Below are 19021 nucleotides of genomic sequence, written 5' to 3'. Positions count from 1 at the left end.
AGTCAGCACAAGGGCAAGCTGCTGATTCAAAGTTAAAGTTTACAACTGTGTACGTGCATCGGGCTTGTGTAATTCGGCTGACTCACTGACCGACCGACCGACCTCCCCCGCCGCCCTCCCACCACACACACGCACCCACAAACAAACACACACCCACACACAAAAGAAAGGCCAAGTAAGTGTGCCTAAACCATGAAATGGACCAAATAATACTCAAACACCTAATCAACCCAACGTAACCCTCTTTGACTTGGTTTTCATCTTCATTTAGGTATACTGCCTATATCTATGATCGCAGATGGGACTGAGTACTGTAATCTTCACCTGTATGGGTTATATTCTAGGCTACAATTCTAGTTGAATTTTACCATCTATTTTACCAAATCTAAGTGTGTTGTTTTGTTGCTATTTTAGTTATACCAAATTCCTCAGTCTTAATTCATCATTAGTGCATTTCCACTTTGTTCAAATGTGGAGTGTGCAGATTCCTGTCAGTAATCCATCTTTGAATCCGTATTAAAACAAGGCCATAAATATTTTGCTCCTAAACAAGCTATCAAGTTGGAAACGCACTGGAGTCACTGATCACATAGTTGCAAGTCTGTGCTTATATGAGATAATAAATGGTTGACATTGCAGCAATAAATTTCAATAATTACGGCTTTCTTGCTGATGCCTATTCTCACTAATGTATTTGTGTGACTGTAAATGGATGAGAATTACTCATGCAGCTGATGATGCAGCAAGGAAGTTATTCTCATAGAATCATAGAAACCCTCCAGTACAGAAAGAGGCCATTCAGCCCATCAAGTCTGCACCGACCACAATCCCACCCAGGCCCTTCCCCCATATCCCTACATAATTACCCACTAATCCCTCTAACCTATTCATCCCAGGACACTAAGGGGCAATTTTTAGCACGGCCAATCAGCCTAACCTGCACATCTTTGGACTGTGGGAGGAAACCGGAGCACCCGGAGAAAACCCCACGCAGACACGAGGAGAATGTGCAAACTCCACACAGACGGTGACTTGAGCCAGGAATCAAACCCAGGTTCCTGGAGCTATGAAGCAACAGTGCTAACCACTGTGCCACCGTTCTCCTTCTTAACTGTCTCACAGCAGCTTCAATGGATGGAACTTTAATGAAAATCTGTTCACTGATTAAAAGAAACCAGGCCCTGGATTTTTGTGGGGGCTTGGGTAAACCTGACCTTCACCTTAGAGTCACTGAGGTTTACAGCACAGGAAACAGGCCCTTCGGCCCAACTTATCCATGCCACCCTTTCTTTTAAACCCTTAAGCTAATCCCAATTGCCCGCATTTGGCCCATATCCCTCTATACCCATCATACCCATCTATCTATCTCAATGCTTTTTAAAAGGTAAAATTGTACCCACCTCTACTACTACCTCTGGCAGCTTGTTGCAGACACTCACCATCATCCGTGTGAAAAAATTGCCCCTCTGGACACCTTCTCCCCTCTCACCTTAAACCTATGCCCTCTAGTTTTAGACTCTCCTACCTTTGGGAAAGGATATTGACTATCTAGCCTCAATCCATCAAGTCCCAGTAGCATCCTAGTAAATCTTTTCTGCACTCTTTCTAATTTACTAATATCCTTTCTACAATAGGATATCCAAAATTGCACTCAATATTCCAAATGTGGCCTTACCAATGTCTTGTATAACTTCAATAAGACATTCCAAATCCTGTATTCAATGTTCTGACCAATGAAACCAAACATACTGAATGCCGTCTTCACCACTCTGTCCACCTGTGACTCCACTTTCAAGGAGCTATGAAGCTGTGCCCCTAGATCTCTTTGTTCTGTAACTCTCCCAATGCCCTACCATTAACTGAGTAAGTCCTGTTCTGGTTCAATCTACCAAAATTCATCACCTCGCATTTCTCTAAATTAAACTCCATGTGCCATTCATCAGGCCAATTGATCAAGATCCCATTGCAATTGGAGACAACTTTCTTCACTGTCTCCTATATTCTCAGCCAAATCATTAATATAAATGACAAATAACAGTGAGCCCAGCACTGATCCCTGAGGCACACTACTGGTCACAGGCCTCCAGTTTGAAAAACAACTCTCTACTACCAGCCTCTGGCTTCTGTCGAGAAGCCAATTTTGTATCCCTTTAGATACTTTATGCAACAACCTACCTTGCGGTACCTTGTCAAAGGCCTTGCTAAAGTCCATGTAGACAACATCAACTGCACTGCCCTCATCTACCTTCTTGATTACCCTTTCAAAAAATTCAATCAAATTTGAGAGACATGGTTTTCCACTCACAAAGCCATGCTGACTGTCCCTAATCAGTCCTTGCGTCTCTAAATGCCTGTACATCCTGTCTCTCAAAATACCTTCCAACAACTTACCCACCACAGACGTGAGGCTCACTGGCCTGTAGTTCCCAGGCTTTTCCCTGCAGCCCTTTTTAAACAAAGACACAACATTTGCCACTCTCCAATCTTCAGGCACCTCACCTGTGACTATCGATGATTCAAATATCTCAGCTAGGGGACCCGCAATTTCCTCCTTAGTCTCCCATAATGTCCTGGGATACACTTCATCAGGTCCCGGGGATTTATCTACTTTGATACGCTTGAAGACTTACAGCACCGCCTTCTCTGTAATATATACACTCCGCAAGACATCACTATTTATTTTCTCAAGTTCCCTAACATCCGTGCTTTTCTCAATAGTAAATACTGATGAGAAATATTCATTTAGGATCTCGCCCATCTCTTGTGGGTCTATACACAAGAAACCTTGTTGATCCTGAAGAGTCCCTACTCTCTCCCTTGTTACTCTTTTGTCCTTCATGTATTTGTAGAAGCTCTTTGGATTCTCCTTTGCCTTATCTGCCAAAACAATCTCGTGTCCCCTTTTTGCCCTCCTGATTTCTCTTTTAACTTTACTCTTACATCCCCTCTACTCTCCAAGAGATGCCTATGCATGTCATGTGCCTCTTTCTTCTTCTTGACCAGGGCCTCAATATCCTGAGTCATCCAGGATTCCCTACTTCTTCCAGCCTTGCCCTTCACTCAAATAGGAATGTGTTTACCCTGAATGCTGGTTAACACACTTTTGAAAGCCTGTCACTTACCAGACACCCCTTTGTCTTTCCACAGACTCCCCCAATTAACGTTTGAAAGTTCCTGCCTGATACAATCAAAATTGGCCTTGCCTCAATTTAGAATTTTAACTTTTGGGGCAGATCTATCATTCTCCGTAGTTATCTTAAAACTGATAGGATTATGGTCACCTTTTGCACCTTCTGAAATGCATATCTGACCCATGTGTGACTTTGCCAGTGATTTTTGTCTTATTACACAAGATTTTGGTTCATAATACATTTTGTGAGCTGTGATGGAGTAATTGACAAGTGTGGGTATGGAGGTGGCCTGGTCAAAAGGCCCACTCCAGTTTTCTAGCACAACAGTCTAACGCCCACTTAAAGACCCTCTACACCTCACACTCACATCCCTACCAATGCACCTTGCCACCTCATGCTCCCTTGGAACATCCATGCCAATATGATTCTTCTATTGTCACTCATTGAGCAATCTTCAGGAACAATGCAATAGCAATACAAATTATTTTAAAATCACTGGGAAAATTAAATCTCTAATAATCTAATAAATAAAATCCTAAATTCAAACACATCATCACTGATACCAGATTCCAGTGCAGAAAAGGTCTTAAACAAATAAACCACATCAAAGGAAATTCTGTTATTACAACCTCTTAAAAGCTTCAACTATTCTTGGATCAACAAACCACCTGCTGAGCTGAACCCATGAACAGCTTTGGAAATGCAGGCAAGCATTCCTAATGGCTACAGCTGTCATAACAAAGGCTTCTATACTGTGCCTTCCAAATTAGAATGATTGTCCCATTTCCATGTCAAAGAATTTCAATTAATGGAGGGGAGTAGGTGCAGAGATTTTTCTCAACTTTCAAAAGCAGGTATTTTTTTAAACAGCCAGAGTGCCCAGAGGATTTAAATCACTGTACAAAATATGATAGCAGAGGCTAATGGGGCATTTTGTTTTACATTGTTAATGCCTGAAAACATGACAGCAATTAAAATGATGCTGATCAATAGCTTGCAGGACAAATCTCTTGGATGAATCATAGCATTAAAAATACATCTACATTACAACATAGCATTAATAGTGACACATCCGAAGGAGCCAAAACTTTCTACATTTACCTTTCAAATTTATCCCAGTCAGGCTTTCTCCAAGGTTTACAAATTCTCCAAAAAGATGTCATTGGGTTGGACTTACAAAACCCACACCAGTAAACAAGAATAGCGCGTGGAAGGGAATGGGTCTGTACTTGTTGGAGTTTAGAAGGCTGAGGGGGGATCTTATAGAGACTTACAAGATAATGAAGGGGCTAGATAGGGTAGAGGTAGAGAGATTCTTCCCACTCAGAAAGGACAGGACTAGAGGGCACTGCCTCAAAATAAGGGTGGGGCAGTTTAGAACGGAGTTGAGGAGGAACTTCTTCACTCAAAGGGTGGTGAATCTCTGGAATTCTCTGCCCATTGAAGTGGTGGAGGCTGCCCTGTTGAATATATTTAAGTCACGGGTAGATAGGTTTCTGACAGACAAGGGGAATTAAGGGTTATGGGGAGAAAGCGGGAAAGTGGAACTGATCCACTTCAGATCAGCCATGATCTTATTGAATGGCGGGGCAGGCTCGAAGGGCTAGATGGCCTACTCCTGCTCCTATTTCTTATGTTCTAATGCAATTTTCCTGTGCTCCTCACACTGGGGATCCTGACACTCTTGCATCCAAGGCGTCCCTGACCCACCAAAAGGCCAGATAAAAAATGGTGTGAGGTCAGGAAGACAATGAAAATTGTTTTTCCTGCAAAGAAAATGAAGTTTTTTATTTGATGATCTGATTCACACCTCCTTTGGGAAATGAAAATCCGGCGTAATGCATCTGCTCTTAATACTTGCCTTCAGCACACAGAACTTAATATGATTTGAGACTTGACATCTCAGTCAGCGAGGGTTGCAGTATTGTGCTGAATATGGGTATGTGGTTTATTTTATCTATTACTGCAAATTTCCCACTTTGCACTCCTTAATGATGGTGTTATCTGCTAAGGTACAGTGCCAAGTGTGTTAATTAATTCTTCATCTAAGTCACCTTTCTGGACAGTGGGTACTAGTAGGCTATTCACCTACAGATGACATTTGAGGCTGGCACAGTGGTCAGCACTGCTGTCTCACAGCACCAGGGACCCGGGTTCAATTCCAGCCTTGTATGGAGTTTGCATGTTCTCCCCGTGTCAATGTGAGTTTCCTCCGGGTGCTCTGGTTTCCTCCTACACTCCAAAGATGTGTGGGTTTGATTAATTGGCCATGCAAAATTGCCCCTTAGTGTTGGGGGATTAGTGGGGTAAATACAAGGGGTTACGGGAATAGGGCCTTGGTAGGATTGTTGCTAGTGCATGTTCAATGGGCTGAATGGCCTCCTCCGGCACTGTTCGGATTCTAGGATTCTATTCAATGGTATTATCTACAAACACACATTTCTATCCCAAACGTGCATATATACTTACTAACAGGGATCACTAATAACGGAAATAAATTAAATCACCCCTGGATTCTTCTCCTTCGTAGTGCAAGACACTGATGTCAACTGCTGCATCTTTGTTGCCTCCCGGATGAGACAGGAATTTTTTGTCTGCTAACTCTCTGTCTGGATATCTCAGCTGCAAACTACCTTTGTGAATGGAATCGGCAGTTTCATTCAGCATGTTTTTGGTGAATAGCTATCATATTAGTTCATCATCACATTCCATTACTGTGCTCTCTTCATAATGAAAGGATTTATAGCCTGTGATTGGGGTATGTGATGGGAAATCTATTATGAGTTGCTACATTTTATTAGTTTGATGACCCTTAGGGAAGTGACTTCCTGATTAAAGTTGAAAGCTTCTTATAAGTTACTGGCACTTACCAGTCTACATACACACATCTTTGCTGATTACATGGTTCTGAACTACTGCTGTAGTCTACTTTCAATGTATTATTGCATGTCAAATTAGCAGAATTGTCTAATTGTTATAGTACCTCTTGCTCTATAGTACGTTCTTCCTTTGTTTCTACCAAAGCAAGTGTATCCTAACGGAAAAAAATGATCGCTCCACAGATTGCAATAACTGGTCCCTCGACAAAGTCACTGTTGTTGATGTGGGAGTCCTGAGAATCAGTGGATGAGTGAACAAAGCAAAGGGTTAATATGTTTTTGCATTGTTTCTAACTCCTTATTCCAGGTAGATACAGAGGAGTAGGTGCTAAGATTGCGCTCCTGTCTGAATTCTTCAACGTGCATTTGGAATTACTCTCATAGGTAAGTCTGAACTCCTGGCAGTGTTAACTGTACCACCATTAACTCCGACATCTGGAGAATGTTTCTGATAGTGAAACCAGGACAATGAATCTTTCTCTCTAAAACTTTTCTCTAAGTTGGGAGAGAACTTCATAACAACAGCATTCATCATTCCATCATTATGAAATGCTTCGAAAGGTTAGAACCGTAGAAGATTACAGCACACAAACAGGCCTTTTGGCTGAAAAAAGCCAAACCATTTTTCTGCCTAGTCCCACTGATCCGCACCTGGACCATATCCCTCCACACCCCTCTCATCCACGTACCTGTCCAAGTTTTTCTTAAATGTTAAAAGTGAGCCCGCTTTCACCACTTCATCTGGCAGCTCACTCCACACCCCCACCTTCTTCCTTCGGGAAAAAAAATACAAAAGTCTGAGGTCATGTACCAAACGACTCAAGAACAGCTTCTTCCCTGCTGCTGCTGCTGCTCTCAGACTTTTGAATGGACCTACCTTGCATTAAGTCGATCTTTCTCTACACCCTAGCTATGACTGCAACACTACACTCTGCACTCTCTCCCTTCCTTCTCTATGAACGGTATGTTTTGTCCGTAGAGCGGGCAAGAAACAATACTTTTCACTGTGTGTTAATACATGTGACAATAATAAATCAAATCGAATTCATTTAGGTTTTTACAATCGTGAAAATGTGTTGGGTGACAGATGAACAAGTAGATAGATCAGAGTAAGACAGAGCTGGAATTACTGCTCCCTATAAAGCGGGTGAGAGTAAAATTAAACGGATGGCAAATCTGCCAGAAACCTGCCCGCCCAACCCAGATGCAATTTCACACTTGGACGCACTGTGGCCTTGCGCAGGCAACCTGTCCATTCACTTATTAAGTGGCCGCCTAAGGGCCTTACCCTGCCCAGCCTCGATCTTCAGGCTGGCGGGAGCGAGCAGAAAGGAGGGTGTGGCTCACAAGGTCCCGTCCTCCCCCTCAGGGCATTGGCGCTCCAGGACCAGCTCCACCCCCCCGCCCTGCCCTCCCTCCCTTCCGGGCGTCCCTTACCCTCCTGCCCGCGGGACTTGGCATCTCGTACGTGCCGGGACTGGTTCCGGTCAGGGCACCGCAGCACGCTTCTGACCACTGCTGCACCGTGCCTGGCCAGCTCAAAGGTGCGACTCCCTTCTCCGGGCATTCGGAAGTCCCACTCACTGCCAATCAGTGCCCGAGTAAGCATTAAACGGCAGTGGGATTTCAAGAGTTGTTGGCTGCACGTTGGACGCTGATTCTTGCTTGCCACCATTAAAATCCTATCCATATTGTAGATACCAAACTAACCAGTGACTGGAAGAGTGAAAGCAATCTTAACACTTACTATTTTGCAGATAATCTTTAAATTCATAGTATTATTTTCCACCTCAGTCTAACTGCCCGGCACAATTAAACTAACCACCATGCCAAGTAAACCAACCATTTAACAGTTTAACTTACCCAAAAACTACTCTATCAGTTACTAGGGCAAGTTGTCCCATTTTAAATGGCAGATCCATCATGTACATAAGAAGAAGAACTTGCATTTATATAATGCATCAGACATAGTAATCTCAAGCTGGTTCCACAGGAGTGTTATCAAACATAATTTGACGCTAAGGAGGCAACAAGAGAGGGTCAATGATGTGGTACATTTAATGGAATCTACAAGGTCCATCTTGACAGACTGGTCAGAGAAGTAACAGATCATGGGATTCAAGGGAAGGCAGCAAGTTAGGCCCAAAGTTGGAACAGTGGCAGGAAGCGTAGTGCAATTAATAATATATGATCAGAAGGCTGTTTCCTGTGCGGTTCTGCGGAGCGCAGAATAAGGTTTCCTGCGTTTTGTTGTTTATATAAACGATCCGGCATTAATAGGGGGAATAATGAAGAAATTTTCAGATGATACAAAAGTTGGGCGTGTGTTTGAAAGTGCTGAAGAAAGCTGTAGACTGTAGGAATATATCAATAGGGTGGTCAGGTGGACAGAAAGGTGCCCAATGGAATTCATGGACTGAGAATGGTGAGATGATGCATTTGGGGTGGGCAAACAAAGCAAGGAGCATCCAATTATTGATAGGAAACTAAGAGGTGTACCAAGGGACCTTAAGGTGGTGACTATAACATTACACTCTAAGAGGAGGATCTGATTGAGCTGGAGAGGGTACAGAGGTAATTTATTTGGATGCTGCCAGGAATGGAGAAATTTAGCATTAGTAAAAATGGCTTTGAACCAAAAATATTGCAGAATTAATTGAAATTGATTATAACTATGTATTGAATAGAAAGAGCTCTGAATGGTAAGGAGGTATTGCATTGACAGTAATGGAGGAAGCAGAGACCATGCAGTGGAGTTGGGGAATAATGTCTTTGGGTGAAGGGACGGAGGCAGTGATGGTAGATGGTATTTACTGTGACTGGAATGAGTGGTGCTGGGGAAGTAGTATCAGTGTTGTGGAAAGTTGTGAAAGGAACAGCAGCCAGGAGGTGAATGATGTTGTTTTCGGAGTGAAGGATAATGGTGGTGACCAAGTGGCACAAAGGAGATGTAGGGGGAAATAATGGTTATGGCAGGGTTGACAGTAAAGGGGTAGCAGGAGTGACGGGGAGTGGTGATTGAGGCACTGATGGTGGGTTTGGCAGCTGAACAATATTGACCAATCTGTCCAGTTTAAAGCCCCAGGAATGACTCTCTTGTGTATTATCCTGCTCCGGACACATTGGAATGCTGCTTAGAATTTTTGTCATCCCCAACGTAACACAGCCTTGCAGACTTTCTGGGCAATGCACAGTGAAGTAACAAGGCTGAGAAGAGCAATGAGGGTTGACGTCATAAGTTAGGGCTCCTTAACATTGAATTGGGATATTTGACAGTGGGCGTCTTTGAACAACACAAGACGGAGAACATAAAGCTAAAAGAATACCTTCATAGGTGCTAGGCCACAAGTTCAGGATTCTGAAGTTAAATTTAGGTTAAATCTGAGGAAATATTTATCTAATTGAACAGAGCAAGATCAACAGCCTCCACTGATTGACATGAAGATTGCTTAAAGCCAGAACACTGGGCCCAATTAAAAGGAGTTAGATGCTGTAATGGGACGAGAATAGGACTGAAGTCGTGAGAGGATGAGATAAAGTGAGTAGAAAAGAACCGTCTTCATTCAAACGTCCTTTCTAATTCTGTGAGGATTTGGAGAGAAGAGTGGAATACTGGAGGAAAGGAGAGAGCTCTACTTTATATCAAATAACCCATTCCATTTAATATTTGATGCAAACATTTAAAATTTTTCTGATCATAAAGTAGTAATGCTTCAGATTTCTTCACCTTGCTACACACCCATCCTTCATCTCCCAGCGGATAGTATTGAAAAGGACTATGCCTTTTGGCCATTACTGCCTACCTTTGTATGCACAAACAAATGCTTTTTCAGCAGGATGCAATGGACCACGCTGGGAGTGGAATCCTCGCATCAATAAAACATAAACCCCCAGAAAAAGTGTTATTCCATCCCCCGATACAAATTTTAAAAGTGAACAGCACAGCTGTTTTCCGAAATCTGCATGAAAATCAGTCCTCGGCTACCAGTGTAATCAATGCCACTGAGCCCAGTAGACTCTCTGCCTTTGACGTGCAGCAACATCTTGCCTGCTCCTCTGTTATTGCTCTGAATTTAACAAATGGCACCACACAGGAAACACAACATGTGACGAAGTACAAAAGTTCTGATGGAGAATAAAGGAAAACGCATGAGGGCATTTCCTATTATTCGCACTTGTCAATGACTTTTGCAGTAGATCGAATACCACTTCAAAGGTTCAACTGCAATAAATGTTTGGCTTCGTGACCTCTGGCACACATGGTGAAAGACTACACCAAGTGCGGCAATTCTTAGTATGGGAGGATTTACACTGTGTTCAGGTGACAACGAATTACATCTAGCCCTGGGAAGTTTGATGCATAACATCCACAACCTCAGAATGTAGCTGTTAACACAGCTCTTTGACTTGGCATCCATTTTAAGATTACACTTCTGCACAGCTTTTTGCAACGTTTTTTTGATACTGAAGGCTGTTAACGAAACACAAGTTACTGTAATGTCAGATCAAAATGTAACCAAACTCTGTATAAATGCAGCACTCAGATTTTAAGAGATGTGGTCACTTCAATAGGAAGTGCGAGTCTGTTACAGGATCGCAATACATCAAAGCATTTGGATGCCATAAACTACGGAACAGAGTTCCTCCCCATCACCACCCTGTGCTTTCCCTGTTGCCTACTACTTGCTGGAGGCACCGACTCACGACGAATACAGCGCTTCAAGAACCGAATTCCTTCCAGTATCGCAACCAAGAACTCGTGGGCAGAATGGAACATGAGGGTCCAAGTGGGGACCATGTTGAGTCATTTACTATTTGCACCCAAAATCCACAAGATTAGCTCCTAGAGATGGACAATTGAGGCAGCTCTTTGTAACTCCGTGGTGACATCAAAATGACGTTCACTATACGGTATTACACTGGTCCTTGCACAAAGTTCCCTGTCCCAAAAGAGAACCTGTGGGAGATGATGGTATGCTCCAAAACACATCACAGTATTGTGGATTAACACTCAGAGTCACAAGCCAGGCAGTGTATATACTAGACAAACTGACTATACTTAAGAGTTTTTCAGCAAAAGCTAGACTTTGTATGTGTCAGCATTGTAACGTAGGCATGGGAGTAGATCGTTCAGCTCCTGCTCTGCTATTTAATTATATCTTGACTGTGTAATTCAACCCCATTTATCTTTGTTCCATACTCCTCAATATCCTTCCTGATCGTGAATTAATCCGTCAGCACCAACTGCCTTTAGGGGACAAGAAGTTTCAGATTTTCACACACTTGGCTGGATTTTACTGGATGCTATGGTTCCCATTCCCGGGCTATAAATTCAGGGAGAGGTAGGGATGGCGGGAACTGTCCATTATCCCGACCGCTATCCTACAGCGAGCTCAAGCTGTGAGCCGTGTTAAATCACTTCAAGACTGACACTTCTGGCGCTTTCTCAGGAGGGAGGAAGACCTGCTTTAGAGATGTGCCAGCCAGTTGGATGGCCGACAGCTTTCTCACTTCAGCAGCGCCAGCCATCAGCAACGCCCACTGCTGGGGCTACAAGCAGTCGTCCACCTCGAGGAGCTCAGGGAAGTCTGCGGCTGGGAGCCTCAGCAAAGGGGGTGATGGAGGGATGGGTTCAAGAGGCTGGGAGAGGGTTAAAGAGGAGGACTGGCCAGGAGAGGAGAGCCGAGCCTCCAATGGGCCAAGGTCATCCACAAAGAAGGTCCCCCCCCTTCCCCTTAGTTGATACTTTCCTGTGCAGCCAAAGCTGCCGGGCTTCCTGCATGGAGTGGGCCTGTACCCACCACAGGTAAAATACCAGTGGGATAGGATGAGGTCAGTAGGTGACCATTGACCGGCTACCTAAGGACCTCAACAGGTACAAAGGCGATCAGGCTACCAACGCCTCCTCTGCCCCTACGGAAAGGGTCCTATTTCACCATTTGGATTCTAAGTGCTGGGCAGACTTGAAACTGGGAGTGTTTCAGATCCGACTTTTAGACCCATTCTCAGGCACCCCCATGCGCAGTTTGCCTGCAAATATCAGCGAGTCCGATTCGCGCGGCACAAACCTGTGAGCGGGGCTAGATGTGCCTGAAACCCTGCAGCTCCGATCGGCACCTCCACGCACAGAAGAGGAATGACAGAATGCCGCTCCCCAGCCGCATCCCTCCCAGGCTGGATAATGCCTCCCTCCCCCCCGGCCCCACAGACATTGCCCCCCCCCCACACAACATTATTGACCCCCTTATCCTCCCAACCCCTCTGCCACCCAGACCCCGATCGCGGCCCCCTTTCCCCTCCCCGATCTCAGGCAGAGAGGCAGCGGATTGCGCTGTTTGCCTCACGCTGGATTTTTACCAAGTTTTCACGTCTGAAAACGGGAGCAAAGCGATGGTAAAACCGGGCCCAAAATTTCAGAGACAGCTTGTGGGGGGGGGTCAACCCCACCCCCCGAAGAGAGTAGAATCCAGTCCATTCCTGATTTCATTTGAAAATGCCCAGCTGTAATTTTAAGGTTGGTTTCTTGCCCTGGATTCCTCACCAAAGGAGATGGTTTCTCTGTAAACATGCTGTCAAAAGATCTCCATTTATATGGTGCTTTCCACCACCATCATACGTCCAACAGGGCTTTCCAGCCAATGAAGTACTTCTTGAAGTGTAGTCACTGTTGTAACATAGGAAAACTGGCAGCTAAGTTCGCACAGGAAGCTCTCACTGTGACAATGACAGGTAATCTCTTGTTTTGTGATGTTGATTGAGGGATAACTATTGACCATTAAACATTTGCATTAACAGAGCAATGAAGTTATTGTGAAAATTCCCTAGTCGTCACACTCCGGCACCTCTTCGAGTACACTGAGGGAGAATTTAGCATGGCCAATGCGCCTTAACCAGCATGTCTTCTAGACTGTGGGAGGAAGCTGGAACACCCGGAGGAAACCCACACGGGCATGGGGAGAATGTGCAGTCTCTGCACAGATAGTGATCCAATCCGGGGGTCCCTGGTACTGTGAGGCAGCAGTGTTAACCACTGTGCCACTGTACACTCATGGTCCATCTGAGCAATCGCGATCAGTGAATCATAGAACAGAAGCACAACAAAAATGCTCAACAGCTAATAATGATTTCTACCGTCTATATATTAATTATTAATGTGTAATGTGCAGGGTGAAGTGGCTTGACCGGTTAGTTTGACTGGGCCTGTATTCACTGGAATTTAGAAGAATGTGAGGAGGTCTGATTGAAACGTATAAAATTGTAACAGGGTTGGACAGAATGGATGCAGGGAGGGCGTTTTCCCGGGCTGGGAAATCCAGAACCAAGGGACACAATCTCAGGATACAGGATAGTCCATTTAGGACTGGGATGTGGAAAAATTTCTTCACTCAAAGATGGTGAATCTATAGAATTCTGTAGCAGAGAAGGAAGTGGAGGGCAAGTCACTGAGTATACTCAAGAAAGAGATGGATGAATGTTTAGATTTTAATGGCATTGAGATAGAGTATCAGTCATGGTCATATTGAATAGTGAAGCAGGCGCTGCACCTGTCCCTAGTTTCTATATAGTTAGATAGATAGAAAATGTCTCGTTATCTTAATTACTGGCATTCAGGATCTCCCTGAGTGGAAGCAAATTTCCATTAATGTTTGATTAGCATTTCATAACTAGGAAGATTAGGAAAGAAAATAAAGAAATGCTGACATCAGGCACAGCATATAGTATATTTACTTGCTTACTGTGAGAATCATACTTTGCTTTGGTTTTTCCTTCGTTGCCAGCACTGCAGTGCACCAGCCTTTGACAACAACTTGTATTTATATAACACAGTAATGTAATAAAAATTACAAAATAATAAAAAAGAGCATGTTTTCCACATTAAAAGTTATTGTGGGAAATACAAGCTCATGGCGTAGCGGGGTAACATATTAGCTCGGATAGAAGTTTAGCTGGCTGGCAGAAAACACAGAGCATGCATAAATGGGTCTTTTTCTGATTGGCAGGCTGGGGCTCAACTTTTAGCAATTTACATCAATGACTTAGGTGAGGGGAGTGAAGGTGTGGTAGCTAAACTTGCAGGTGATGCAAAGGTCGGTAGGAAAGTATGCTGCGAATAGGGTGTAATGAGGTTGCAGATGGATATCGATAGGTTGAGTGGGCAACAATCTGGCAGATGGAGGGTAATGTGGGAAAATGTGAAGTTATTCACTTTGACAGAAAGAATAAAAAACAGAGCGTTACTTCAGCAGACAACACCTGCAGTATTCTGAGGATCCTCGCCTTTTGGCTAAGATCAAGTGTAGTATTGACATGCTGCGCTTGGTTGAAGTCATTAGGTACATTTCAGCTTCACTTGAAGCAATTTTTAAAAGCGGCATCTCAGCCTTTTGGCTAAGATGCAAATGAGACCACGCCTTAGAGGAGGAGCTACACCTACTCCAATCAGCTTGGATCATGTAGATCGAGCCCAAAACAGGACGCGAGAGCCCTGTCTTGTCAGCTTGGATCAGGAATGTCCCAACTTGTTGGGATTCTGAATTAGATGTAATTTGATTGGATTGGATTGGAATAAAGTTCAAAAAAAAATTCTGAGGATCGAAGTGTTCTTGTGCATGACTCAAAAAGTTGGAATGCAGGTACAGCAAGTAATTAAGAAAGCTAATGGAATGCTATCCTTAATTACCAGAGGAGTCGAACATAAAACTGAGGATGTTATCCTTCATGTACCAGGGGAAATGGTGAGATCATGTTTTGAATATTGTGTGCAGGTTTGGTCCTCTTTTTTAAGGAAGGATGTAGATACGTTGGAGATTGTTCAAAAGGAGGTTTGCTAGATTGATGCCTGGAATGAGTGGGCTGTATTACGAGGAAAGGTTGTAAAGACTGGGTTTGTGTCCACTGGAGTTTAGAAGAGTGAGGGGTGGCTTAACTGAAATAGATAAGATCCTGAACAGTCTCGACAGTCTCAACGTAGAAAAGATGTTTCCTCTTGTGGGTGAATCCAGAAGTAGGTGGCACTGTTTCAAAATTAAGGGTCATCCCTTTAGGACAGAGATGAGAAGTTTTTTTCTCTCTCAGAGGGTTGTGCAACTCTTTGCCTTAGAAGGAGGTGGAGGTGGAGGGGTGGGAGGTGAAAGTAGGTGGATTTTTGTTAGGCCAAGGAACTAAAGGTTACCAGAGATAGATAGGAATGTGGAACTCGAAACACAAACAGATCAATGGCCATCTTAGTGAATGGTGGAACAGACTCAAGGGGCTGAATGGCCTATCTCTACCCCTATTCCGAATGTTCGTATGTAATGAAATGCCCCAAAGAGCTTCACAATGCCATTATAAAATAAAACATGAAGTAGAACCAAATCAGGGGATATTAGGGACGATGATGAAAAACCTAGTTAATGAGGAAGGTTTTAAGAAGTGTATTAAAGGAGGTGAGCAAATTAGAGAGGCAGAGAGGCTAAGAGAGGGGGTTCCAGAGCTTAGGAGGAGGGGATTCAAGAGCTGTTTCAGGGTTGAACGTCAGATACTTGAACAAAAAATGAACAAATTGGAAGTCCAATAGCGGACTGCAAACAAATTGCCGTTATACATGTTTGAATTATATTTTGAATGGGTTTCATGGAACCTGTTGACATTGAATATCTGAATGGGCTCGCAAATGATCTGCTGCTTGCGACATGCTTTTCTCACATGTTAATTACAACAGTTATACAGTTAAAATGTTTCACAGCACTTTTGAAGATGAACTGGTGGCAGAGCCACCAATGCAAGCCCATGAGTTAAACGGCACACAACATGAATTTCCTACCTTGTACACAGAACTTCAGCTCCTTCACGTCTGTCACTGTTGTTGAAAAGAGTTTCTCTGGGACTTTTTTACTCATCCGGTTATAGTTCCTTCGCTTCTTCGTCTCACCCCAAAGGTTGGAGCCTCCATGCATGCTAGGAATGTTGAGGATTGCAATTCCTTCCAGTGACGTGTTACTTAGATCAAGGACAATACCATCACACTGGAAGATATAAATCATAATGCATCATGCTAAACTGCTTAACCCAATCTTCCAAAGACCAAAGGGAGGCACAGAATACACTCTGCCATACCACTGATCATCAACCAATTGGCCTTGGCTGGACTAAAGGAACACTTGCACAATTCTTACTTTATGTCAACCATTTGGCTTTCATCCACAAAGAAAAAATGTTAGGCTCTTTTGATCTAAATATAATTCGAATGAATCCAAACAGTTTTAAGGTCATCACCTTTGAAAGATGCAGCTGATTGGTAGCAATACCATCTTCAGCTGATTTCCTAAACTAAAGTACAATTCAGAGAGACCAGACGTCTGGAATGTGCCTCAAAAGAAGAACGGAAAAGTGACAGGATAAACAATTTGGGCCATTTTTCGTAACCCACGTTTCCAACGTGGCAGAAACAGATACCTGAGATCAGGTTGCCTCTACTTTCCTCCTCAGACTAGGATTGATAATAAATGCAAATAATAGGAAGTTAATAAAATAGGAACAATAATTTAAACACGAGGGCAAATAATTAAAAAATCTTCAATTCAATTATATATAAATAAATGGAGCAATAGGCCATATCTATGGCCCTCAGAATAAATCTTCTCAATTCCATGAAATTGGTAATGGATGCTATAAGAAAGGTTTTCCTAATTTTCAAAGTTAGTATTTAATAAACAATATTCAAAGGAGATTAATTTTCACCACAATATTACCTCAGACCAAAGTTTACAAATTATGTCCTGTGGTAATGAGGCCCTTTCAAAGGGCAATGCTTTGAGGGCCATGTGATCAGGATGGACCCTCAGGAGAGGCTGCACGGGAAGCCGAACCAACTGGGAGCAAGGATGCGCGTCCCGGGACGGGGAGGAACCTCAGTTGGAGTCAGGAAGGAGAAGAGTAGACTTGTGTATTAGCTCTGTCAGACCCTTGTCTTGCGTACACAATATATTAATAATAAATCGTTCATTATTGAAGCTACAACAAGCCGTCTTTGACTTCACTGCAGGTCTGAATTTTATTTTCAGTAGGTCTTGTAATCTGAGAGATTTGGGAGAAAATTTTGTGGCCAACGGTTTTACAGGTGGTTCCCTGCTACCACGCAGGGTTTCCAGCTAAGAAGGACCATTGAAATGTAATACGCCAACCCAACTGAGATAGGATTTCCCTCTTTTTTTCAACATACTAAATTTGTAATCATCCAGCATAAATTTTACAATTCAGAGCTAGCACCATTTAACACCCTACATTGTGGAAGAGCCACTTGTTCAACAATAAGGTCTCCTTCGTTCCTGAAGACTTTTATCATTAAAATTTGTGTTATTACCAAGATGTGTGAATCCAATTCTGCTCTCTTTTGTATCTCCCTTAGAGGCACAGACATTCTGATATGTGATTCCACAGGCACGATTCCACCCAGTATCTTGCCCAGGAAATTATTCACATGAATAAAAAGCACTGGCTACAAAACAAAACTCTGTCCTTGTGCTATGCAAATCAAGACCAATTCAAATAGGAACTACTCATGTGAGATAGGTAGCCTGACTTTACTTATAGAATCCCTACCGTGCAGAAGAGGCCATTCGGCCCATCAAGTCTGCACTGACTCTCTGACAAGTGTATCATACCCAGGCCCTGACCCCCCCTCCATATCCCTGTAATCCCATGCATTTACCTTAGCTAATCCACCTAATCTGCACATCTTTTGGAGTGTGGGAGGAAACTGGAGCACTCGGAAGAAACCCACACAGATAAGAGGAGGATGTGCAAACTCCACACAGTCACCTGAGGCTGGAATTGAACCCAGGTCCCTGGAGCTATGAGACTGCAGTGCTAACCACTGTGTCACCGTGCTGCTCATAAAAGTCCTTAAATTATGGGTGCTTTGACCGACTGTAGAACCCCTAGCTAACTGGAATCAACTGACTGACCATGGAGTGGGATGTCACAAGCTTTTTGACATTCACAGGTCTTAGATCATAGAACACTACAGTGCAGAAGGAGGCCCTTCGGCCCATCGAGTCCGCACCGACCACAATCCCACCCAGGCCCTACCCCCATATCCCTACATACTATACCCACTAACCCCTCTAACCTCCGCATCCCAGGACACTAAGGGGCAATTTCTTAGCACGGCCAATCAACCTAACCCGCACATCTTTGGACTGTGGGAGGAAACCGGAGCACCCGGAAGAAACCCACGCAGACACAAGGAGAATGTGCAAACTCCACACAGACAGTGACCCGAGCCGGGAATCGAACCCAGGACCCTGGAGCTGTGAAGTAGTAGCGCTAACCACTGTGCTACCGTGCTGCCCTGCGTAACATTGAGGCGGAGGTGCAAATAAAATCTCTCTCAGGCCACTGTGGAAAATGATTGACAACAAACTGGCAGCCTGTTTACTCCAGCAAAGTTAGCACAGACCAATTTCACCTCTTAAGGTTTCCCAAATTCTAAACGGGATATAAATTGAAACTAGGTTAAGCACCGAACTTTAATCAAGAACAAGACTCAACGTTCATTTGGCCCTTCACAGAGCAAATGTGACCAAAATTGAAGACTCTCTTTTGCTCCCTTTCCGCTCAAAGCATTTGCATAAGATCAACCATAATTCCATCCAGAGATTGAAACCCCTGTGGAGATCAGCACCTGATGACAAACTGATGGGAACAGGTGGCATCTGTGGATTGTCCTTCAGGTACGGACAAAAGAATGAAAGTAAAAGGTCCTCCACACAGTACAATAAGGCAATACTGTACAGAAAACTGAAAATTATACTGTTTAGCTTAAGAAGGCAACAATCATGTTCGAGCCTCACAGGCGATATCATAGCCAATCCTATTTACATCTGAAGTCCACATCATACACTTAAGGCAAGAGGACATTGAAGTGCAACCAGGAATCAGGTGTTTATTTTCCCTCTTCTTAACCCATGTTGACACGGTGGCACTGTGGTTAGCACTGTTGCCTCACAGCGCTAGGATTCCGGGTTC

General features: G+C 43.6%; 1 protein-coding gene across 4 annotated transcripts in view; it reads right to left on the bottom strand.

Annotated features, from left to right (window-relative positions):
• Nucleotides 1–19021, bottom strand: part of LOC145349855 (diacylglycerol kinase beta-like) — a 534763-nt gene that overhangs the window by 39671 nt on the left and 476071 nt on the right. For all 4 annotated transcript variants that reach the window (XM_080198449.1, XM_080198452.1, XM_080198451.1 and 1 more), the window contains one exon: nucleotides 15816–16017. In XM_080198449.1, coding sequence (XP_080054575.1) covers nucleotides 15816–16017 — 202 coding nt within the window. The remainder of the gene's footprint in view (nucleotides 1–15815; nucleotides 16018–19021) is intronic.

Source organism: Carcharhinus amblyrhynchos, chromosome 11 (assembly GCF_965287045.1).
Source record: "Carcharhinus amblyrhynchos chromosome 11, sCarAmb.v2.hapA, whole genome shotgun sequence".
Lineage (NCBI taxonomy): Eukaryota > Metazoa > Chordata > Chondrichthyes > Carcharhiniformes > Carcharhinidae > Carcharhinus > Carcharhinus amblyrhynchos.
Note: the sequence above shows the minus strand (reverse complement) of the source record. Positions and strands in the feature narration are given on the sequence as shown.